The 25950-nt window shown below is 38.4% G+C and overlaps 1 protein-coding gene across 1 annotated transcript; it reads right to left on the reverse strand.

The window, feature by feature from the left end:
- Positions 1–190: 190 nt before the first annotated feature.
- Positions 191–25779, reverse strand: abcc6b.2 (ATP-binding cassette, sub-family C (CFTR/MRP), member 6b, tandem duplicate 2). Its single transcript, XM_059557469.1, has 31 exons — positions 25539–25779; positions 21073–21249; positions 20416–20541; positions 19686–19823; positions 14170–14295; positions 14004–14065; positions 13782–13913; positions 13362–13568; positions 11985–12162; positions 11748–11909; positions 9422–9514; positions 8922–9125; positions 8688–8834; positions 8520–8607; positions 7418–7487; positions 7169–7295; positions 6910–7086; positions 6601–6768; positions 5910–6093; positions 5747–5819; positions 5543–5660; positions 5032–5239; positions 4632–4942; positions 4350–4549; positions 2535–2661; positions 2340–2441; positions 2077–2223; positions 1835–1993; positions 1573–1739; positions 1293–1487; positions 191–1202 (listed from the first exon to the last, which is right to left on the reverse strand). Exons 1-31 carry the CDS (start codon positions 25578–25580, stop codon positions 1094–1096), a joined length of 4524 nt encoding a protein of 1507 aa, XP_059413452.1. The 5' UTR covers positions 25581–25779; the 3' UTR covers positions 191–1093.
- Between the last annotated feature and the right edge of the window lie 171 nt (positions 25780–25950).

A 25950-nucleotide genomic window follows, 5' to 3' on the forward strand; every position in this document is an offset into this window, starting at 1 on the left:
ATATGATTTGTATGTAAACGTAATGTTATTATTTGATTTGTATTCATGCACTAGTTTTAAGTGTGCTTAGTTTCATAAATCAGGCTGATATGTACAGGGGAAATATGAATAAATTTTTGTAAAGAGCCTTTTGCTAGTGTTTTGTGTTGTACTTCTGAAATCAGTCTTTCAAAATGTTTTGTCACAGTGAGAAGGAAAACGATTTCTGATCACTACTACCAACATTTTATTTTACTGAAGCGGTCCAGAAAATAAAAAGAGCATTTTCAAGTTTGAGAGTCACGCATGAAGTGTGCATGGAAATGTTATAAATATATAAAAAAATACAGTACAAAATACATAAATAGAGATTTAAAGTTTTAGATTATGGATAAAATACTAGTATTAATACAAACAAATTCGGTATAAGGATGGGTGGATGTTGAATTGTTTTTAACATTTAAATGATCTTCCTCCCATCACAAATATCTTTAAATAGATGCATCCTTTCACCTTTATGGGAATTTATGGGAGTTAAATGAGCTGATATAATTAAGGAATTCTTGCAACAACCTGAAAAGGTTCAAGTAGAATTGTGACTAGTTCTGCAGCTGTGTTATGACAGGATCTACAACAATAAACTATACATTTCCACAAATCTTCACTTTGACCGCAGTGAGAGGTGGTGAACATGGCAGTGTACACCCTCTGACCATCTGAAGTCTGCTTTTTTTTTAACCTACTGAACACCTCTACGGTAAGATAACGTCACTCAAGTCTTTGTATTCTGAGATGAGACTGTTGACGACATGAGGGAATCAGTCTGTTTCTTCAGCGCCTCAGATCTCGGTTAAATAATAATGCTGAATGCTGAAGCACACCACTTCTGTAATACTGGAGAAAACATGGACACCTGAACAGCTATTACTGGTGAAACCTCTTCACCCTGAGCTTTTTGCTTCTCTTGTTTGAGAAGGCAAGATATGCCCTTTAGTAGGTTCTGTAATAAAAAAGTTTCAGGTAGTCTGAGCAGGTGTATTGGTGAGATTTCTGCACCATTTTATAGTCTCTCCTGAATGAAGAGATGTCATTGTTTCCTCTAGTATTGAATGGTTCACACTAGTCCAGCCTCCCGGCACATTCGATAGAACTGACCACGCTGAGAGATAAGATTAGTTGGAGAGTCCATTTCTGTGATGTGCCCCCTGTCCATCACAATCACCCTGTTGGGAACATTTGAATAGGGTTGAGTTTGAACATTGTCAGCAATCATAATCATATTCTTAGAAATAAACACATGCTCTTTGTTATACCTAGTGTAGTCCATGATGGTGTTGAGACGGTGGGCGATGGTCAGAACGGTGCAGTCCTCAAACTGAGTTCTGATAGTGGACTGAATCAGATTGTCCGTCTCCATGTCTACAGCTGCAGTGGCTTCATCCAAAACCAGAATCTTGGTCTTCCTCAGGAGAGCTCGGGCCAGGCAAACCAGCTGCCGCTGGCCCAAACTGAAGCCCAGAATATCCAGTCAGAAACAGTCATATCAGATGTTAATCAAATGATGAGTAAACATGGCTGAGAAGGGGTTTGTACCTGAGATTCTCTCCTCCCTCTGAACACTCATGGTTGAGTTTGTCAGGCAGGCCAGACACAAAGTTCTTGAGATGTGCGAGCTCCAGAGCTCTCCAGACCTCCTCATCAGTGTAGCCATCAATGGGGTCCAGATTCATACGCAAGGAACCAGAGAACAGCACTGGATCCTTGGGGGGAAAAAGGTTGAAAATAAAACACTAAAAAAAAAAAAAACTTTAAGTTTGCAAAGGTATTCAGTACTTTTTTCCTTTTTCAGGTGTACCTGTGGGATAATGGTGATACGAGACCTCAGTTCATGCAGTCCAATCTCTGCAATGTTTATCTCATCTATGAAGATCTTTCCTTTTGCCGCCTCAAGGATCCGGAAGATTCCGAGAGCAAGAGATGATTTTCCAGCCCCTGTTCTTCCCACAATTCCAACCTGAATAGATTCAGTGAATTGCTTAGAATGTAATAAAAAATAAAGCACAAATATGACACAGTGTGTTCAGATGTTATATTTACTTTCTCTCTCTCATTAACACTAAGAGAAATTTCTTTTAAGGCCCAGTCAAGACCCCTCCGGTACTGAAGTCCATATTCCTGGAATCTAATGGATCCGGATTTGGGCCAGTCTGATGGGAGTGGACTGTCCTCGATTGTCCATGGTGCCTGTGACAACCCAAGACTAACTTAGTGACCTCAAGAATGAACGTAAAAATATGCTTTGGTTGCTTTATATAAAGGAATTCATGGGGGGAAATAAACATCGTTCAGATCAACATTACCTCTTTTGATGTTTCGGCATATTCCTTCACTCGCTCAACAGACACAATGTTGTTTTCTACATCTGTCCATGCCCGCACAATCCAGCTTAAGATCCCAGTAACCTGCAATGTATTTTTTCTTGAAGTTTTTGACTAATAGGCTTGCGTAACGTTTGGTTGTCCAAAGATTTTTTGAAAGACTTTTGAGTTTCCTACCTGGAGAGAGTGTGACACAGCCAGTCCCACGATTCCAGGGCTTAAAGTTGCCCTTCCCATAACAGAGAGAATAGCTGCAGCAAGGACCAGCAAGTTACCAAGGAACTCTAGATTTACTGCCAGCCACCTATTGGAATAACATTAAAGATATTGTATAGAGTTACAACCCGAATTCCGGAAAAGTTGGGACGTTTTTTAAATTTTAATAAAATGAAAACTAAAAGACTTTCAAATCACATGAGCCAATATTTTATTCACAATAGAACATAGATAACATAGCAAATGTTTAAACTGAGAAAGTTTACAATTTTATGCACAAAATGAGCTCATTTCAATTTTGATTTCTGCTACAGGTCTCAAAATAGTTGGGACGGGGCATGTTTACCATGGTGTAGCATCTCCTTTTCTTTTCAAAACAGTTTGAAGACCTCTGGGCATTGAGGCTATGAGTTGCTGGAGTTTTGCTGTTGGAATTTGGTCCCATTCTTGCCTTATATAGATTTCCAGCTGCTGAAGAGTTCGTGGTCGTCTTTGACGTATTTTTCGTTTAATGATGCGCCAAATGTTCTCTATAGGTGAAAGATCTGGACTGCAGGCAGGCCAGGTTAGCACCCGGACTCTTCTACGACGAAGCCATGCTGTTGTTATAGCTGCAGTATGTGGTTTTGCATTGTCCTGCTGAAATAAACAAGGCCTTCCCTGAAATAGACGTTGTTTGGAGGGAAGCATATGTTGCTCTAAAACCTTTATATACCTTTCAGCATTCACAGAGCCTTCCAAAACATGCAAGCTGCCCATACCGTATGCACTTATGCACCCCCATACCATCAGAGATGCTGGCTTTTGAACTGAACGCTGATAACATGCTGGAAGGTCTCCCTCCTCTTTAGCCTGGAGGACACGGCGTCCGTGATTTCCAACAAGAATGTCAAATTTGGACTCGTCTGACCATAAAACACTATTCCACTTTGAAATAGTCCATTTTAAATGAGCCTTGGCCCACAGGACACGACGGCGCTTCTGGACCATGTTCACATATGGCTTCCTTTTTGCATGATAGAGCTTTAGTTGGCATCTGCTGATGGCACGGCGGATTGTGTTTACCGACAGTGGTTTCTGAAAGTATTCCTGGGCCCATTTAGTAATGTCATTGACACAATCATGCCGATGAGTGATGCAGTGTCGTCTGAGAGCCCGAAGACCACGGGCATCCAATAAAGGTCTCCGGCCTTGTCCCTTACGCACAGAGATTTCTCCAGTTTCTCTGAATCTTTTGATGATGTTATGCACTGTAGATGATGAGATTTGCAAAGCCTTTGCAATTTGACGTTGAGGAACATTGTTTTTAAAGTTTTCCACAATTTTTTTACGCAGTCTTTCACAGATTGGAGAGCCTCTGCCCATCTTTACTTCTGAGAGACTCTGCTTCTCTAAGACAAAGCTTTTATAGCTAATCATGTTACAGACCTGATATCAATTAACTTAATTAATCACTAGATGTTCTCCCAGCTGAATCTTTTCAAAACTGCTTGCTTTTTTAGCCATTTGTTGCCCCCGTGCCAACTTTTTTGAGACCTGTAGCAGGCATTAAATTTTAAATGAGCTAATTAAGTGGATAAAAGTGTAAAATTTCTCAGTTTAAACATTTGCTACGTTATCTATGTTCTATTGTGAATAAAATATTGGCTCACGTGATTTGAAATTCCTTTAGTTTTCATTTTATTAAAATTTAAAAAACGTCCCAACTTTTCCGGAATTCAGGTTGTAGACTGGATTACCAGTAACAAAAGCAAACAAGCCAAGACTGAATCTGACCTGGTTGCCACAAATCTCGGGAAATAGGATGTTTGATTGTGGTCCACTCGGCTGTTAGCCAGTAGGATAAACCTAGACTGTTCTCCAAAGGCCCGAATCACACCGGCACCTTGGACTGTCTCATTGAAATGAGTATAGATGGGTGATCGACTCACCGACTCCAGTCTACGCAACTGGCAGGATGTGGCCACGTAGAAGCTCTGAAAACACAGTAGAGTAGATGTCAGACTGGTTCTCCTCGTTATTATACTCTGGCATGCTGAGCAATCTCTAGTAGCATACCTGGATAAAGGCATAGAGCAGAGTCATTGGCAGTATAATCACTCCCGCAAAAGGAGTCGCCATCAGCACAATAATGCAAACCTCCAGAAGTTTGAACACATAGCCCAGCATCATCTTCAGCCCATCAGGGATCATGCAATCAATGGCGTCTATCTCTTTAGAGAACCGATTGAGAAGGTTACCACTGGGTGTACTCTCAAAGAACGACATAGGAGAATGAAGTACATTGTTGAGAAGTTCCAAATGAAGATGCCGGGATGCAATTATTCCTCCAAGTGAAATGGCCACAGTAGTGCCAAATATTGCAATTCCTGCAATTCAACAACACCGTTAATGATCAACAACAAAACAAAGTCCAAGAATACTCAATGAGGGTTGAGGAACATGAGGGATTTCGAACCTTGTGCAAAGCCGAGAGCTCCAAAAACACCAAGCTTCAGATCCGTGTCAACCTGTGTTCCATTTACAACCGGTTCATCTGCCCACAGGCTTAGCCAGTAGTTGTAGGCCAGTGAGGCAGCTTGCTGGAACGTGTAGAGGAAGATGATGGGGATGATGAAGAACAAGCCGATGGTCCTGAAGTACTCCACATACATCTCCAGTTTTACCTATGTGTGACCCATTATGGAGAAAAACATGAAACATGACAAAAACACTCTGGATGATATAGTGCAGGCTATTTTATTGTGTTTGGAACAATGAAGCTCAAAGACATGTAATCAGTGGTTACAATTAGATCTCTGTGGTGACATGCGAGCATCCGAAACCCTTGTCGCTGACCCGTAGCTGAACTTTAATACTGACCTTCGACTCTAAATCTTTGGCCTTTAGTATTGAGTCATGCGTGAAGGTATATTTTGATGTGTCTATACATTGTTTGAAGTGTCTCTGGATGTGGCTCTATTACTTACTCGGCCTGTATGAGCTTTGTCAGCATGGGTGAGTTTCCCAACTTCCTCCTGGTCCTGCTCTTGTTCTGTGTCAGACATGGCCTCCATGGTTTGTATACTTGCACTTCCCATGTCTCCGCTTTATAAAACAAAATTGACAGAAAGGTAAATATGTCTCCCTCGATAACAATTTCATTTTCATTATCAAAACTTAGTGAGTTTTACCTGATGAGTTGCTCCTGGGAGAGGTCAATAGAGAAGTCTGTCATGCTGAGACGAGATACTGATTTTCTGGTCCCTTAAGCAAGATGAATCTGCATTTTTAACTGTGTCTACATACAAAAGTGTTGTTGTAGTAAGTCATCAAGCACTCATTCTTTTAGCTTACCTCTGTGGGTGGTACTTTCCTTGCGTTCGCTAACAGAAAAAGCTTTAACAAAGTCTGCAAAGGTGTTCTTCCTACTCAAAAGCTCGGCATAAGAGCCCATCTCCGTGATTTCTCCATCCTCCATCACCAGAATCAGGTCAGCCTGGGGCAGGAAGTTCAGTCCGTGGGTCACCAGAATGCGTGTCTGTTTTAGCAAGCATTGGAGAGCATCATCAAGCAAGCTATTTAGTTTGTTATTTTAAGCCTGAAAGGTTGCCTTTCCATTCAAAATCTGGAAATTTAATTCAATTGGCTACATCCACAAAAATTTGAATCCGAATGACAGGAAGAAAAATTTGCTAAATTGCAGTCTAATCTATCTGTCTAGCCAATAAACCTTCAAAGCTTTTTAAAGATTTTTCAAAAAACTATTTTAATTATGCATCCTTGCATTCAAATTAAAATTGTGATTCTGCATCCTTTTTGCTCCTTCATATCATTTTGTAAACCTGTAAGACCTTGTTCAACTTCGGAACACAAGATATTTTTAAATAAATCCGACTTTCTGACCCTTCATAGACCCTGAAGTTGAAAGAAGGACTTAAAGATTTGGAAGGACATGAAGGCGAGTAATTGATGACAGAATTTTTGTTTTTTGGGAGACCTAACTTTCTAAGGTCACTTTTTATCTTACTCGTGTTTTAATGTTCACCTTATTTTTAAGAACACCATTAGGTCCGATGACCTTTTCAAAGATGTGCTGACCCACATGTGCATCCACAGCTGACAAAGGATCATCCAGAAGGTAGATATCAGCCTTCCTGTAGACTGCACGTGCCAGACTCACTCTCTGTTTCTGACCTCCTGACAAATTCAGACCCTGTGAACATTGTAAAAATGTAGTGGGAGTTAAGTCATGACCCTGCCGATACCCTGCTATTTGGTGTTTAAAAAATTAATTATATTTAAAACCTTTTCACTTTATTCTGTTTTGTATTAATCATTCTTAGTCTATTTTTACCTTCTCTCCAATCTCTGTGGCATCTCTTGCAGGTAGGATCTCCAGGTCTGGTAGAAGAGCACAGGCCTCTAATACTTTCTGGTACCAGCTGTCTTTCCTCTCACGTCCAAACAAAATGTTGTCTTTGAGAGTGGCGTTCTGGATCCATGCTTGCTGAGGCACGTAAGCCACAGAGCCCTGAAATTAAGTGTTAGAAAATTTATTTGTGGAATATGTGAATGATGCCAATATATTTTTAGTAATTTTTCTGACGATTTACCGATAGTGTGACGTGGCCACTTTTCTTTTCCATTTCTCCCAACATTGCGGACAGAAGAGAGGATTTTCCACTGCCCACATGACCTACCACAGCCACCAGTGAACCCCGCTGCCCTTTGACGTTGATCCTGCAGAAACAAACCATTGCCAGATTTTCATCTTTATATGTTTAGGAATGGTGGAACTACTGAGATCTTCCAGCAGTTATTTAAATTTACTGTAAGGGATAAATATATTCAAAGGCACCTACCTCCTGAGACATGGTGTGCTATCTTTAGACCAGCTGAAAGTACCATTGTCAATAACAACACCATCAATATCTGACAAAAGGAGGAAATCAAGAGGTGAGATTTTTCTTATTTATTATTTACACACTCATGCCATTTCAACGCCTCTGCAGAATATTTAAAGATTTTGTATGCTTTATTTAGTATTCAGTTACAATGAATATTAGCTTAAAAAGGACACAGAGATACCATAAAAATATCACAAAATTGGTCCATACAACTCTTGGACACTACAGTATGTTTTAATAAATATTGTGAAGATGTATAATAGCTTTGTGAGAGAAAGAGACTAAAACGGTTTTCATTGAAATTAAACTGTTTCAGAAATGAACTGAATCTGAATTTCTAACATGAACCAAAATGAATCTGATTCAGTGAATTTTTTTAAACAGGTTAGTTTGGAAGAAATGTCATATAGGTTTGGAATGACTTGAAGGTTATTCCACAAGTTAATGAGGCAACAGTTTGATGATAATTATTTATTAATACATTTCCATAATTATATAAAAATCGTCCATGGGATATTATTATTTACCTGGCTCTTTTATTAATCATATTTTCATTAGAAAACATTTTCACAAAAACTTCTCTTTGACCTTTAATATAAAAAGTTGCATTTTTAACAAATGAGTTTTAAAATAGGCCTTTAACACAAAAATGTGGAAAAGTTATATAAATATAATTACAGCCCCAAAGCTGAAAATCCCCTTTAACCGCTGCATGAAGTCATCATGCGCATTTCAGCCACTACCAACACCCACCTCATAGCCACACAATTTCCTTGTAGTGTTTCTCGAATTACAGCTTTTAAATTCAAATAAGCTCGTCTTGCAGAATAACTGGAAAAATATTCCTCAAGGTGGGTCTTTTTGGCAGATTAGTAACTCGTTATTTTTGTTTTTGGCATGCCAGATTTTGTTATGCCCTTTTCTTTTAAAACTCCACCATCGCATTAATAGGGAAAAATCTCTGTATTGCTCAACATGTATTAACAATGTTGGTGAGCTTATAAGCTGTTGTATGTCAGAGCAAAGTATGAAAACAATGACAAGCCAATGCACTCACCAGGATGGTAGGGCGCTCTATCCACGCTATCCAGTTTCAGCTCGTCTTGACAGAGAAACTTCCCGAGGCGCTTGAGAGAAACCACAGCCTTAGAAACAAGAAAAAAAACAAGTTATCTTCAAAAGTTTCTTCAAAAATATAAAAACATAAGCATTCAAAGCTGCTTACCTGCATGGTAGTGCTCATTGCAAAGGGCAGTTGACTGAGTGGAGCTTTAAGAATATTGATGAGAGCCATGGACACAAAGACCTTCTGAGCATCCAGAACATGCTTCTCATCAATCAGCACATACACCCCAAACATGGCAAATGCAATCTGAAGGCAAAGTGACGTACATCATTAAACCCTACAGTTGGAAGGACTATATTAATGTGTTAAGATGACTACGATGATGCAATGTACCAAGAAAGTGGATGAGTTGAAGGAGGCGATGGATATGGAGTAAAGAATCTGAGACTTCTTCAGAGCATTCAGCTCTTTTTCCCGATAGCCGATAACACGCTCTCTGAAGGCATTCTCCCAGGCATAAAACTTCAGGATCTTTATTCCGCTCAAGATCTCGTTCATAAGCTTAATGCGTCCATCCATGTACTTCATCTGGACTTCCTGAGAGCAGCAAACAGATGTGAATTGAGAATCACGCAAGCAAACTTGTTTACGAGACCAGACAGAAACCAATATGGGCGAGTTTCAATTCTTTGGATGTTTGAGACGAGGCAAATAAAGACATTTCAATTTTACAACAAAGCAAAATCCTGTGGTTTCTTCCATGTTCATAACATCAGAAAATCAAAAGGCAGACTGTCCAAATGCTCGTGTTTTAAATCATTTGTAGGCATGAAGCAGTTCCTGTCGCCACAGCACGAATATCATTATGGAAATTTGACTGAATGGCACAATACCTGGAGCTTGCTTCTCATTTTGGCAATGTACCCATTCAAAGGGAAGATGAGAATTACAATGGCGATGCCAGCCAACGCAGATGGGCCGAGGCGCTGTACAGGGGTGAGACATTTCAATTAATGAATTTTAGATCTGTGCTCTCAGAAATATTGTGCATAAAATTGGGGTACAATAGGTAGTTACTGGGGCAGTGCCCTTAAGGGGTCATATGTGTACCTTTTTTTAACCCCAAAATGTTCATAGTTACTAATAGTTGTACTTAATAAGGTACTAATTTGTCCCAGTACCCCTAAAGCAGGGGTCTCCAAACTCGTTCCTGGAGGACTGGTGTCTTGCAGAGTTTAGCTCCAACTTGCCTCAACTCAACTGTCTGGAAGTGTCTTGTACACCTAGTAAGACCATGATTAGCTAGTTCAGGGCATACGACCTAATTTCTCAATGGTGCAACTAAAAAAAATCAGAGGTCGCACCGTTCGAGGGAAAAAAAAGTCTCCCCGACTCTGAAAGTCTCCCTGTGGTTCAACAACAGACACTAAAGCCCTGCATTTCAGCCTGAGTCTGAGGGGCCCGACCTTTTTTATACCCCTCGAGCCGGGCTTCAGGTCATAGTCATAGTTCAGACACAGGCCGGGCCTCCTGCCTGTTTTAGACTTCTCCTTACTTTTATAGTTTAGACATTCATCAATTAATGATGAAAAAATTGCCTCGCTGGTGGAAACAACACGAGACCGTGCTACCGCGACTGTCAAGAGCGACCCGACGGTGTTTAGTGTCCCGCAGCAGCAGCAGCAGCATGTATGGTGCGTGCCGTCAGCAGCTGAAGAGTTCTGTGTTCAAATACACGCAAAAGGTTTAAGCTTACCACAAAGCACCGGCAAAAGTAAATACCATAAATAAAGGTACAAATATTAAGGAGATATTTGAATTATTTAATTTAATTATTTTCTGAGTCTGTGTCGCAAGGATGACGTTTCCGATCCTGACTCACCAACTCCTCATTGGATGCACCTTTAGAGAGAAGTGCATCTTTACGATTATGATTATAATGAAAGAGTTTTTGTTTTCGACTTGTTTTATTTAGTTAAGTAGTCATTTAAAGCTTTCTATAGATATATTTGAGGCATGTTTTCACTGAGTTTGGTTCATTTTTGTACTCCAGTACTCAAAAGCGCAACGTTTTGTTGATATTGTGAGTGCAAACAAATAAAAGTAGACCCTTTGCAGTTATGAATTATGTATTACTTTTACCTTTATGAGTATCCACTGAAAAAATGCAAGTGATCACGCTGTCGCCTCCATGTCTTGAGGCTCTCCACACAAATTATTGGATATAGCGTACATTTTTCTGGGTTTAACATTTAAACATTGTCATATGCTTGAACTGTTTTATATCTAAAGATTTTATTTTAGACAAGTCTTGATGATTTGAGAAGGCTAAATTGGTCTGCCGCTGACAGCTTGGTCGTTACTTAAAAAAATGAAATAAAAATAAATAAATGAATAAATGAGCCTTTTTCTAAATTAACTTAAATATTAGCTAAATATCAATCACTTTGCTATTACGTACAAAACTGAACTATTTTAATAGCTGAAAGTAGTATAAGCTGTTTAGGGACTGTTTAGCTGTTCAAATCAGCCACTAGAGCATCCCTTTATTCAGACACAGTGGAAGATCTGATCAGAATCAGTGTAGAGGGGCCAAGTCTGTAAGATTTTGCTGCTAGAGAGAGTGTGGCAGCTGGTTTAGCCAAGGCCAAAGATCAAGAAGGCCAAACTACAGGAGTTGGCCTTCCGAGGGGCATGTGACTCCAGTGGAGGATAGTCCATAAGACATTGAGCCATGAGATGTTCAGTTTGAAGAATTTAAAACACTTAATTTAGAAATTCTTTTTATTTAATCTATCTTGAGATGTTTTAAGTTTAAATTTCAGCTCAATTAAACACTTTAAGCACCAACACTTTTTCAGTAAGTTACTTTGCATTTAGAATTGTGCTCCAAATAAAGAACATTATGTTGGCCAGATTGTTAGTTAATCATTTAGGCTGTATTGCCTTTATGGACAACGATAAAAAAAAAGTGAACTTGTAAAACTGCGGTGTTAAATGCGACGCAGTCGAAAATTTGGATGCACCTAACTTTGTGCTGGTGAGCCCTGCGGTTTAGGATGTCGTTTATTATGATTGGAGCTGAACTCTGCAGGACACCGGCCCTCCAGGACTAAATTAGGAGACACCTGCCTTAGAAATATGATTTTGTTCATTTTTTCCTACTGTATAACAATCCAACATACTGTAGAAGATAAATAAACATGCATCTGTTCTTACCTGCCAGAGGAAGAAAAGACACAAGGCGATTTCAATCGGGGCCACCCACACTGCATTGAAGTATACCACAAAATCCATGAGTTTCTGGGTGTCAGCCGAAACCAAGTTCACTATCTCTCCAACTGTACACGTTCTGCGGGCTGCGCTATTGATGACCAGAGACTGTGGAGACCAGAATGCACGTGAGAACCATTATATGCATCTTTGCAATTTTTTGCAAAGCTTTCAAAGGCCTACCTTCCTGTACACTAGGCCCATAACTGCAGTTTTAACCCTCATGCCTACTGAGAAGCATGTATACATGTACTGATGGTTGAACAGGGACTGCAGACAAGACAACAGGAACATCAAGAAGGCAAAGAGGTAACCCTTCCACAAGGGGGCGTCTTCATCCCTCACAAAGCCAAGCAGCAGACTGGAGAACAAGAAACACACTTTATCATTTATTGAGACACAAACAATGGCACACCAAATTTGTGAATACAGTTATGAGTTTAACTAGTTTGTTCATCTGACTTAGAAGTACACCAAACATAAAGAAACTTGAATGCGAGCATACTTTATGACTATAAATATGAGCCTTTCTAGACCTGATACAGCTGAGCCTGATCAGTATTATCACCATGCATCAAAGTTTGTCAGAGTGCCACAGTTCCTGTGGTTCTGGAGCAGTAAACCCACCAATGTGCTCTTGTTATATGCCAGACAGAGCGGCTTAATTTGATGATCCAAATCTAGTTTCTTTTGAGCTATAGCTAAGCCACAAAGAATATAATGCTGCAGTGAGCAGACTCTCCTAAGTGTCATGGACTCGTGGTGCAATGGACATAATTAACAGTGTGTGGTTGCACCACAGCAGGATGTGCTGTTATTCCTGTCTGTGACGGGAGTTCACACTCAAAACTGAGAAAGGGCAACAAGTTCACTTTACAACTGTGTGCTAAAGGTCTTGCTCTACATTTGCACCCAGGCATGTGTTTTCTTATAAAATAACATTCAAAACTGACGCTTTGATATGTAGATGTTACCCAGATGCAAAAATATGTTGTAGTCTTAACTAAGAAAACACTCAAAAAATTTATATTTAAAAATGATTCGAATTTTATGACATTTTTAAAATCAGTAACTCTGCACATATTACTTTAGAATTTGTAGTACAGAAAACAAATGTAACACCTACATAGACTAGATTTAAAAAAAAAAAGATCTTTTTCAATAAAATAAAAATAAAAATTGCGGTTTCTACAAAATTATTAGGTAGCACTACTTTCAATACTGATAATAATAAGTTACTTGATCATCCGTTCATCATTTTTAGCACAATTTCTGAAGGATAAATTGACACTGAAGACTGGAGTAATGATGCTAAAGATTCAGCTTTACCATCACAGGAATAAATTACTTTTTAAAATGTATATATATTTAAAAAGGGAATAGTCATTTGTGATGTATTTTTAATTAAATGTAGCCTTGGTGAGCATAAAAATCTTCTTTTTAAATAGATTAAATCTTACCAACGTCAAACGCCTGAACAGTAATGAATCTTATACTAAATGCCACATTCTATATACAGTTTCATTTTACATGCCATCACAGAATTAATGCGTCTCTCACCTTAAAACTTGTGGTATGGAGAACATAAAAGCATCTTGAATGACCAGAAAGAGAGTTCCAGTCAGAAAGTAAGGGCCAAAGTTTTTGGCCAGCGTCCGGAGCAGACAGAAGCCTGAGATTTGTTCTTTATGAAGTTTTCTGAGCAGCTGCGTCTGCTCGCTCAGTTTATAACCAAGAGCTTGTGCTCCATTCAGAGTGCTCCCTTGCCTTGTTTGAGGGAGAAAACACAACATTTTTATCCAGACTTTAGTCTCTGGTATATTATTGTACAAGCATTGTTGCAAAAAGTGAAGAAGCTGTGCTTTGTTAATTAATAATACAAATAAATCAGTAGTTATGAACAGGCAAATTACGGATATCACACATTTTCATCATCTCAGGATGGAAGACATGCAGTTAAGGAAACAGCAGGTATCTTACTGTTGCATTTTGGCCCATTGCTTGGCCCACTCTTTCTCCAGATCACAAATAATTTTTTCAGATGTATCCTCTTCTCGTAGAGACCAGAGGTCTTCAGCTTGTAAAGGTGAGCGGTAGCCCTTTACCACCAATCTGTGGAGCAGGAATATGTGTTTATCAGTAGTTTTTATTCTGCAGACCTTTACAAGAAGTCAATAAAATCAGAGACAAAAATATGACTACCTGCCGTACCACCAAAACAGCACTTTTGAAAGGAAAGAAGCATCCTCAACTGGACATGGGTTCTAGTGAAAAAATAGTATGTCCAGCTATTATTTTTTCACAATGTTTCAAATATTTATTTACTAATTAAAAAAAAAAATCTATCATAACATGGATTACATTGTACCTTTACATATACAGGTTTAAGAGTCGCTGGGCGCTGATCAGCGAAACAGCTGAGGATGAGCTGAGCCATCTGGAGAGAGAAGAATGTGAAAAATGCCACGAATCGCATCGCATCTGCAGAGAAACCCTGCAACACAAATGACTGGTCATCAGCAGAATGTAGACAGCAGTGTGGAGCACATCACACAAATGTGGTACACTCATTCTACAGCACAAATGTTTCTTTTTTTTCCCAGTGTTTTAATTGTATAATGTTAGATAAACTAGTATGTAAAATGGTCTGTGACCCTCCTCTTTATACTGCAATTTTAGCCCATCACACCACAGAATAAAACCAACATAATCTTTGATATTGAACTCTTGAGATTTGATACCTTAAATATTGCACAGTCAAATGGACATGTATGTGTGTGTGAACCTGGACTACAAAACCAGCTAAAGGGTTTCCATTGATTTATGGTTTGTTTAGATCGGACAATATCTGGCAGAGATACAACTATTTGAATATCTGGAATCTGAGGGTGCAAAAATAATAATAATAATTTAGAAAAGTTGTCCAAATGAAGTTCTTAGCAATGCATGTTACTAATCAAAAATTAGGTTTTGATATATTTACGGTAGGATATTTCCAAAATATCTTTACTTAATATCCTACTGATTTTTGGCATAACAGATTTTTTTGAACCATACAATGTACTGCTGGCTATTGCTTCAAATATACCCCAGCAACTTCTCCAGGGTCACAATATATTTCAGGTGCATCTCATTAAATTAGAATGTCGTGGAAAAGTTCATTTGTTTCAGTATTTCAACTCAAATTGTGAAACCTATATATATATATATATATATATATATATATATATATATATATATATATATATATATATATATATATGCACAGTATATATTTGTTTGTGAATTATTGGCCTTCTGGAAAGTATGTTCATTTACTGTACATGTATTCAGTACTTGGTAGGGGCTCCTATTGCTTTAATTACTGCCTCAATTCGGCGTGGCATGAAGGTGATCAGTTTGTGGCACTGCTGAGGTGGTCTGGAAGCCCAGGTTTCTTTGACAGTGGCCTTCAGCTCATCTAAATTTTTTGGTCTCTTGTTTCTCATTTTCCTCTTGACAATAGCCCATAGATTCTCTCTGGGGTTCAGATCTGGTGAGTTTGCTGGCCAGTCAAGCACACCAACACCATGGTCATTTAACCAACTTTTGGTGCTTTTGGCATTGTGGGCAGGTGCCAAATCCTGCTGGAAAATGAAATCAGCATCTTCAAAAGCTGGTCAGCAGAAGAAAGCATGAGGTGCTCCAAAATTTCTTGGTAAACCGGTGCAGAGACTTTGGTTTTCAAAACACACCAGCAGATGACATTGCACCCTAAATCATCACAGACTGTGAAATCTTAACACTGGACTTCAGGCAACTTGGACTATAGCTTCTGCACCCTTCCTCCAAACTCTAGGACCTTGGTTTCCAAATTAAATACAAAAATTGCTCTCATCTGAACAGAGGACTTTGGACCAATGGGCAACAGTCCAGTTCTTCTTCTCCTTAGCCCAGGTAAGACGCCTCTGACATTGTCTGTGGTTCAGCAAACTCCTTGACAAATCTGTGTGTGTGGTGGCTCTTGATGCCTTGACCCCAGCCTCAGTCCATTCCTTGTGAAGTTCACTCAAATTCTTGAATCGATTTTGCTTGACAATCCTCAAAAAGGTTGCGGTTCTCTCGGTTGGTTGTACATCTTTTTCTTCCACACTTTTCCCTTCCACTCAACTTTCTGTTAACATGCTTGGACACAGCACTCTGTGAACAGCCAGCTTCTTTGGCAATAAATGTTTGTGGCTTATCCTCCTTGTGAAGGGTGTCAATGATTGTCAGATCAGCAGTCTTCCCCATGATTGTGTAACCTAGTGAACCAAACTGAGAGACCATTTTGAAGGCTCAGGAAACCTTTGCAGGTGTTTTGAGTTGATTAGCTGATTGGCATGTCACCATATTATAATTTGTTGAGAGTGAATTGGTGTGTTTTTGCCAAAATCATCACAATTAAAAGAACCAAAGACTTAAACTACTTCAGTCCATGTGCACTGAATTTATTTAACACACAAGCTTCACAATTTGAGTTGAATTGCTGAAATGAACTTTCCCACAACATTCTAATTTATTGAGATGCACCTGTATATTGAAAAACCTTGACTTAAGCAGTAATAAACTCTTGGTTTTTGGGATAAATTGAACTGTGTGACAAATGAATGATTAAATAACGCTCAATGTTTTGATTCAACCCTTCTGTGGAGACGACCAGCTAGGCACATAAGTGGTGTATACACATTTGCCAGGGATTTCCCAAGGAGTCATAACCACATAAGCTGCATGCTTCCTTTGGGATCATATCCATCTTTTGTCTTCCGCCTTCCCAAGCACCAGAACTGATCTGAGATCAGCCGCCCACTTTGTCTCACCGCAATGTGCGGAGGTGGGACTGGTGGCTGATGTGGGGAGTGTTCTTTCAAGGATGTTGCCTTCTGTTTCCATCCCTTCCTTTCAAAGACCTCAGCTTATTATAATGACCTAAATGTTCCATCAAACCAGGATTAATGACACAACAAACCTTTTTATGGACACTTCTAAACCATGGTAAAATATACAAACCACAGACACATATTTATGCCAACGGAACCAAACTCTTCATTCACAGATTCTAAGAGTATAATAGTGGTTGGTAATAGTATTCAATAAGCATTCAATTGCAATTACCGGACTTCAGCTAAAACTACCAAAAGTTGCAGATGATCTACGAAGCAGCGCATTTGCTTTTCAATCAGCCAAACAGAAGAAATTTGACTTTTTATAAAATTCTAAAATCATTCTACTCATATGTAACGCTTCTGTTTATATTATTGTTTTACAGTGTTCTCAGTTGTTGTTTGGGACAAAGGTACACCATGTTGCGTTTGACCTGTTTGTGTAGTGATCGATACAAGGTTCAAGATTTGTTTGGGAGAAAATATGCTGAGGTCAGGGTTTTAGGTTCAAAACAGCTGGCCTGCCAGAGGCCTGGAGCCGCTGTTGAAAGTTTTACAGGGGCCACCAAGGTCATCCATACCTATGGGCTTCTCACAGAAACTGTGTCAAATGGCCACAATACAAGAGAAAGTGGCAGCGCAGGCCTCTTTAAGAATATGTAAACACAAGCTTCATTTACTCAAATGGTCACAGTCCAAACTCTGGACACCACAATGCTGGATACTGTGATTATTTGTCCGCCACACTGTACGCTTAAACAGTTTAAAGAATCTCAAATTGGTCAGGGAACAAATCCTCCCACAGTGTGGTATGAAAGGACCAAGAGCTAGTTGTTTTGCTGTTGCTGTTGGACCCACTGCCCATTGGCAGAGGGCTCATTTAGGTCAAAACAGATCCCACCACAAACCAAGCTTCAGTTCCTGTGTAAACGTATGGACTGTCATCACTAAGTCATTATTGTTTTTTATATTTCCATACTGTATTTTTACTTCCTTACTGTACTTAAGGAGCCTACATTTTAGTTCAATTATATGTTTTCAAACTTTCACTTTTACTTCAGTATATTATATACTAAAATGTCATCTCGAACTGAACTAAAGAGCTGCCGTGAGACACAATAATGATCTCCAATTTGTGAACGAATGAACGTTTGAAGGATTTGAATTATTTGAACCGATTAATTTCAAAGAACCTGTTGAATCCGTTACCAAATTTCAGTGAATGATTTGGGAATCAGTTGAATCAGTTCACAAATTGCAAAGAATCATTCACAAAAGAGTCATTACTCAAATAAATGATGAACCAAGGTTAATATGATCTCCAGAACTAATGTCAGAAGGATTAGACCGATAGCTTGAAAAGTAAGTAGCTAATGCTGAATTTAAGTCTTAAAAATATGAAATACAAAACTCATATTTGATTAATTATGACTTTACGTTTGTGAACTAAATGTGCTGTGAAGGAGTGATTGTATGAAGTGCTTGAATGTTACTTTAGGAACAGCACAAATCAATGCCTTAAACCTTATTGCAAAGTGTAGCCACATAGTGATATATATGTAATATAATATTAAACATATATTTATAACATTTTATAAAGTAGATCTGGTGCCTTTGTTGTGTGTCTTACACTAAAGTCGAAGTGTTTTTTAAATGTTGATATTTTGTTCATTATTGTAAAGTGAATTGCCTATGGGTTGAGTCCATTTTGTTGCCACACTGTCATCACTATTCATCAGTTCTGGTTACCACATAATATAAATATCTTACAAAATATTCACATAGTCTTAAAGATTATACATGCCACGCTCAGTATGTGTGCAAACTGTGCAAACTCAGTTACATGTATTTTCCCAATGTCAAGACGTTGATTGTTGTGTCTGTGACAAGATGCAGCGAAATAATTATGGAGCAGGAGCATCACAGCAGGTCAGAGACAGACAGACTGAGGGAGAAGTATGGGGATCCGCAGACATATGCGGCTTCTCCTATCTGTCTGGAAAAGCACCAGCGCTGATTGTGACTGGTCTCAGCACAGCCTCAGCTCCAGACAAAGAGGGCATTGAGGGAACTGGAAAGGGAAAACCGACAGGCTGCCCAGACGTCAGTGCTGAGAACAGCACCATCTGTAAGCACTCTGTTTACACACCGCTGTTTTAGACTCTCAGACACAACACAGATAAATTTAGAGAGTGTTATTGTGTAACATTCATTAAAAAAAAACCACGCGAGAGCCCATGCTACGCTTGCATGAATGGAGAACAACACAGCATAGGCATTTTATAGGGCCGGAGATTCAGAGTTTAGGGCAACAAGTCAAATTCACTTATTTCTTTTATAGTTTCAAAGCACCATTTATGGCTGTTATAATAGAAACTTTTTACAAATAGGGGTCAAAATGTCTGTGACTGCAAGTATAAATGCCTTTATTTTGTATTTTTACCAATATAATCAAATTTATTGTAATAATTACTAATTATACTTGGAGCAGCAATCAAGATAAAATAAGTGTAATCTTCATGTTATTTAGTTTTTTTTTTAAATGCTAAAACTTTCTGCATAGGGTTTAAATTTCCAGTTTTAAAGTAGATTTTGGATTTTGGGCCCGCTTTATATTGGGTGAACTCGGGTCTGTCGAAGTATCTCTTCATTTTTATTCAGTTTTTTATCAAAGCCTGAGGAAAAACCCAGTTTTTTTATGCTTCAAACACTTCACTCTAACACTTGCATTCTCAATTCTATTTTATATTCTATATACCGGTACTTGTTTCTTTTGTATTATAAAAAACTTGATCATCTAACACTAGCACTTTCTATTTTAAGTCTATTTCTTTTTTATCTACTTTTTATTATTTTTATTTATTATAAAAAATAAAATAAAATCTTTTATTTATCCAGGACTTGTCACAGCACTGATTGGCTCTATTGTCCTCTATTGTCCTTCTATTTATACAATAGTTGGATATACTGGGAATGCACAGACCTCATCTATGATGGCTTGTATGTTGGCTCTGAGAGGCACCAGTGAGCAGATCACTGCCAGCGTCCAAAACAGGAAGAGAAAGATGGAGGAACGAAAGCCCCTCAGCCTTTCCAAGTGGATCACCAACACTGCCAGTGTCTGAGGACAGAGAGTATTTCGGTCAGTATGCTAGTCATGGTCAATTTGAGAAACCCAAAACACACTAGAAGAACAGGACAGAATACCATTAGGCAGCTTAGAAGTGTTGATACAAAAATCTCTCAACCAAATTCTATTGATTTTATACTAGTATGCTAAGACTACTGTGAATGTTTAGTCTGTGTCAGGACTTTAAAATGGACTTATCTTGTGAGGCAGATCTGAAAAAAAAAAAAGTAATTTACTACAACCACTGTTGACACTGCTGTCTAATGTGACCAGAGGTAAAAGAAGCTTATTTATCCTTATCCCTTCAGGAAACTTCTGCCAGACGTCTAGCCACAAAGAGATTTGTTCATTCAAGCTTAAATATAACAGATCATAAATCTTATCCTCGAAACAAATTACATAAAAAAACCCAACATATTTCAAATCATAACTTGTGTATCTTAATCATCATGTTTTTATGGTCACAACAGCCATGAATAGAAAAAAAATCACTTTCCAGAGTAGCTTGATACCTTATACTTTTACACTGATTACACAATTTTATTGTGGAGATAGGAGATAATAGTAATTGTAATTGTTTTACCATGGTAAGGCTGCGAATTATAGGGCTCAGGAGAAAGACCATGTGATGCTCTAGGTCTCTGCTCTTTTCCACCAACAGATAGACCATCTCCAGCAAACCAAAGGAGGCCAGACAGAGACCCAAACCCTACAACACAAACACACAACTATCAAGAGCCCTCCCTTCACTTACACTACTGTTCAGAAGGCTGGAGTTAAAAATATAGTAAAAGCTGTATTGTGCAATGTTATTATAATTTAAAACAGTCTATCAGAATATATTTTAAAATGTAATTTATTCCTGTGATGCAAAGCTGAATTTATATTGATGAATCATTACTCCAGTCTTTAGTGTCACATGATCCTTCAGAAATCATTATAATATGCTGATTTGCTGCTCAAGAAACATTTCTTATTATTAGCAATTTAAAAAAAAATAGTTGTGCTGGTTAATGTCTTTGTGGAAATTTCGATTATGAACTCGATATGACCTGTTTTTCTTCCTATAGAATCTTTTTCCTGCCTGCCTTTTAAATGCTCTTTAACAATGTCACCCATTTGAACGTTTTTGAGCACATAGCAATAACCTGTGAGTTTTTCAGCTGATTGATATTATATTCAATCTATAGAGGTGATAACTAGAATTCAGTCAAGTCTTGATATGACCAGTATGACTCACCGTCTTGGCACAGCAGAGGCTGGATAAAGAGATGCGTCCATTGTCATAGAATCTGAGGTACAAGCAGTAGAAAGGGGCACAAAGCCAGAGATAGAAGCAGGGGAACCACACCAGTACTGTGTGCTGGAAGCACAGGGTCAGGTCTGGGTGTGCTGTGTACCACGTGACATTCCAGTCCTGAAAACACAATATTAAACCATTAGTCCACGTTAACTTGTTACATCAGGATTGTATAATTGACAACTACTTAAGCACATTTTACAGCTTATTAGATTGTATTAACTCTTTGCCCTCATAGTGAATTATGTTGTGCAAAAAAATAAATGAATAATAATAATAAATAAATAGATAATTCATCAGATTCCTTGATGTCCATTGACGTTCCCCAGTGTTTGTTCAGTCCAAATGGCTTGGTGTGTTTTATATCTGTATATAATATCTGTGTGTGATTTAATTTATTTCTCTTGCAGGGAGAACTGACAAATTGTGTGAAGTAGCACAAATGTGAAAGGTAAAATTGCTGTAATAAATCTTCACAGTTTTTCTGTGCTTTGGAATATAATATTGTTTGCCAAGTGACTTTATGATGAGTATTGCTGGATTTGTCTTGGGCATATAATGAACAAAAAACAAAAACACATACATGAGGTGCCATTCTATATATTAAAGGTGAACTCTTTTTTTTTAATTCCACAATTTAATTCCTACAATTTTGATTGTAGAAAATTCACAATTTCCACAAATGTAACTTGCAAAGAAACAAATACTTTCAATATTTCGCTGTTGTAGACCGATATTGTTCCCACTCAGAACCATTGCCAGCAGCAGACCAATTTTCACAGCACATAGTGTGTACAAAAATTTATGTTGAGTAACAGTTTGTGCACACTGGTTCTGCTGAGTGATAGTTTGAATAGAGTAAAGCAAAGCAAAGCTGTGGTCTGTGACAAAAATACTGTTCTGTGCATTTTGATTACATCAAATTTGGTCCCAGTTTGGCATCATTGCCAAGACTTCTCTCTCAAGCTGAATTTCACAAGTGTGTTCTATTCAGACATCAGTAATTCACACTCTATCTCTTCAGTTATTTATGGCCTTTCTATGTTGGAAAACAGGCTGATGTCCAAACGCAGCTCTTTTTTCTTTCTCTGGACTGATGAGAACTTGTTTGGCTGTGTTTTATGCTGTGGTTAATTCGGCAATGGCACGGCTCTGATAAATACTGCATGCTGGTTGGAAGGAGTCCTGTGGTTATGGCAGTATATAAGAAGTCTACCTTTGGCAAGCCAAAATGTAAACCTCATTTGAGCCATGAGAAGGACCATGAGCACCAAACACATCTCTGTGTAAGCTTCTTTGCTCACGAACATACAGCAATACAGCCTGAGATTTAGTTTTCAATTTTTCTCAGTATATCGTCTTACTCACAAATAATCATATTTTCTTGGCTTTATATATGCCAAACCTTTTTTCTACATGAAACACGAAATAAGCTTTTTAACTGATGAATTTTTATTTTTCGTTTTTTCATAGACCGATCATAATGTCAAATCAGACAAACCAGACAGAAGAGTAGACTACGCTGGTGGACTTGAACTTGAAAAATGGTGTGTATAGACGTCTGTATGTCTTAAAACAAGATACCTTCTAATTGTTCATTCATGTTTATTTTCTGCTATAACTAGTAAGAGGAAGAGATGATAGGTTCATGTGCCGCTTGAACTGAGACGCTACAGCGATTTGTCATGACACATTGAAGAGCCACAAGACTATTTTTGACTGTGTGGGAAGATGATGTGTGGCGTAAGAGCAGCATGGCTTGTCAGACATATCAACAGTAATGAAGGGGGCGGGGCTTTACAAAGAGAATCAAATACAACAACCTGGGACTGAAGCTTTCATGCTTCTAAACAGGATGAAAAGCACAATAAAGTATTCATAAAATTAGTCTATACACTATAAATTTGAAGTATTTTGTAGTCATACAGTAGCTTTGTGTGAGGAATATACCAACATTTTGCTTGTTATTCATGTATAATCCTATCATTCAATAACTGTTCACTGCTGCAAGCATATTGTTTTGTTAGTTAGTGTAATTCTGAGGACTGGACTGGTCTGATTTGTGAACAAATCATTCAGAATTGGTTTGTGAACTGGCTAAAATGATTCATTTAAAACCTGGATCAAAAGAACGATTCCTAAATCAAGTTTACTCATGAATGCCCCATAGTGAGCTGTCATGATTTTCAGCAATTATTTCCTTTTTTTGGTCTTTATCTCACATAAAATAAGTAATTTATTTGCAATATAAAGTGTAAAAGTCACATGGACCACTTTTACGATATTTCATATGTTCATTCTCGCAATCACAAATGTTCCTTTTGTGAGAAGAACTTACTATGAACTTGACATGGTGAGTAACTGATGAAAAATGTTTATTTGAAGTAAACTATTTGTGTCTTCTAGCATTTCACCTTTATTTAGACCAGTCTAAAACCCTGCAAGTGCAATCCAGACACACACTACAGGTTCAAGATGAGACATTTGGTTTGTTACGTTGTTGTTTTGGTCAGGATATGTCCTCATCTATGAGGGGGTGTACTGCGTTCTGGGCCCAGGAAGGGAAAGAGATTCTTGTTCACGTGGCAGAGCCTAGTCACAGTCACAGTTTTCCACAAGGAGTTCAAATGGAGCATAAAGACACCAGCTTCTACTCGTCCTGCATCCTCCAAGACTATGTTTGCACTGGTGTAAACCCAATGACAACCACAGTCTCAGGAAGTGATTCAGAGTGGTGTGTGGACCCTTCCTGCAAGTGTAGGAGTTCAGACTGCCGGTCAGCACAAATAACGTTTAAAAACAGTTTAAAAATGACACCGCTGATGTTTGGATTTATTTGGAGGATATTTATGAAGATGGCTTGCAATTCACAAATCTCTGGTCACTTCTTTTGGAATTGGCCACTTGGAAGCTAAAAACATTCTCTCATGCTAGCCATAACGAGTTAGTCTAACTTAAGGTTCAAAAGGTTCAGCCTGATTGCTGCTGCCAGTCATGCTTCGATAGACAGGAGTTTACGACTTTGACTTAACCCTAACCCTAACCCTAATCTCATTCCACATGTTTTCCCAGATAACGATTTAATATTCTAAGAATGTTGTTCCTAGGTACCCATTATGTTATGAAAATGTTATCTTCATAAATTCTGGAACATTTTCCTTGATTATACAGATGATACATTCATTGTGTTACACAGGACTGGTCAAAAATACATTCTAAGAACAGTAAAATACAAAGTCAAATGATTAAATAAGCAATTATAACTAATGAAACATCAGAGACTATTAAACAAAAGTCCTTTTCAAGGAAAGTTGGTTCACTCAACGGCTCCCTTTGCAATGCCTCCAGGCAGCTATTTCAGGCACGCAAGACCAACACAATCTGAATGAGAACCCACATTTACATAACTTTTCAAAACTGCAACAAAAATATGACATGAAAGGTTTAATGAATTTTGATTATGATGCTGAAATAGCATTAAAAATGTGTGGTCCCAGTCAATTCTAAGGACACTGACTGTTTCTATGGGAAAGCTGCAGTGATGCGATGACTGTGCCAACTGGCCATTGGCTCTTTTATTTAGAAGGCGGGACTTTCGTCATGTTGGTGGTTGCAGTTTCTCCCATTCATAGTAATAATAACAGTCTTGTATGACTGATAATGTATGAATAATTTTTTTTATGTTAACATTGCAAATCTGATCAAATTGAAAGATAGTTCTGTTAACATTACTACAAGAACGTTTAAGTTACAGATTTTGAGAATGTCCTGAGAATGTTTCGTATTACCTGGGATGCAAATGTATTATTTTGAAATCATCCTCAGAATGTGGTCAGTTACTTATTGAATGTGCATCATCTGTTCCACCGTCATTGTGAAATGGTAAATATTGTTACATGAGTACGGTGGACCATGGAGAACCTTAGTGGGCACAGGGCCTGGAACAACATTTGCTTGGCTTTTTCTATGGATTTTAAATGACCTACTATACTATATGGGCTAAAGTACAGTTACATGCACTGCCCTCTTAATGATACCAGAGTACAGCTGTTTGAAAGTAAAAAAGAAGTTAAAGCACACAAATAATCTTTTCTCACACTTAAAACGGAACGATCAAGGTCCTGCATTCAGTCTTAGTCAATGAATCATTGGTTGAGAAATGCATGACTCACCCCAAATAACTGTTACTGTAAAAAAACACGATCACTTACAAGAATAAAGGGGCATAAATAACATAAATGGATGTCTAGGCACAGTTTGTGTTAGGTCACTAACAAGCAGTTATTTTTCATACATTTTAACAAGTTTTTATTTTTCATATCTGAGGTTTTAAATGGCTATTGAATTGACTGAGTTTATCTCATTAAAGTGACATATGCCCTCTCCATCAGTTATCTGAGACTCACCCAGAGAGGGTCCAGGCCACTGAGACTGCAGAAGGTGTCCATCCAGGTTCTTCTCTTCTTCACTTCACTTCCAGTAGTAAATCCCTGCTCCCTGAACTCAACAGTGTCCCAGTCTCCTGTCTAGGTAGTTTCTGTTGGCAGTGTAAGTGTGTTTGACAGTTGTTGTGCCTGAGTGTGTGTATCAGCCCCTTTTTTGTAAGCCAGCCTCCTGTGTCCTGACTTGAGTCTTGTCAAAGCTGCAGTCTGACACCAGGTTTGTGTAGCTGTCCTCTTTATGAGCGCTGGCCTGCCAGGTGGGTGGAAGATGTGGACTCTGTAAAACTATCGTCCCTGCTCTCTTTCGTCGCTCCGGCCCACGTGTGCCGAGGCCACAGTACCACAGACACTCCCCTGGAGGAGATGAGAGGGCCGC

Source organism: Carassius carassius, chromosome 1 (assembly GCF_963082965.1).
Source record: "Carassius carassius chromosome 1, fCarCar2.1, whole genome shotgun sequence".
Taxonomy (NCBI): domain Eukaryota; kingdom Metazoa; phylum Chordata; class Actinopteri; order Cypriniformes; family Cyprinidae; genus Carassius; species Carassius carassius.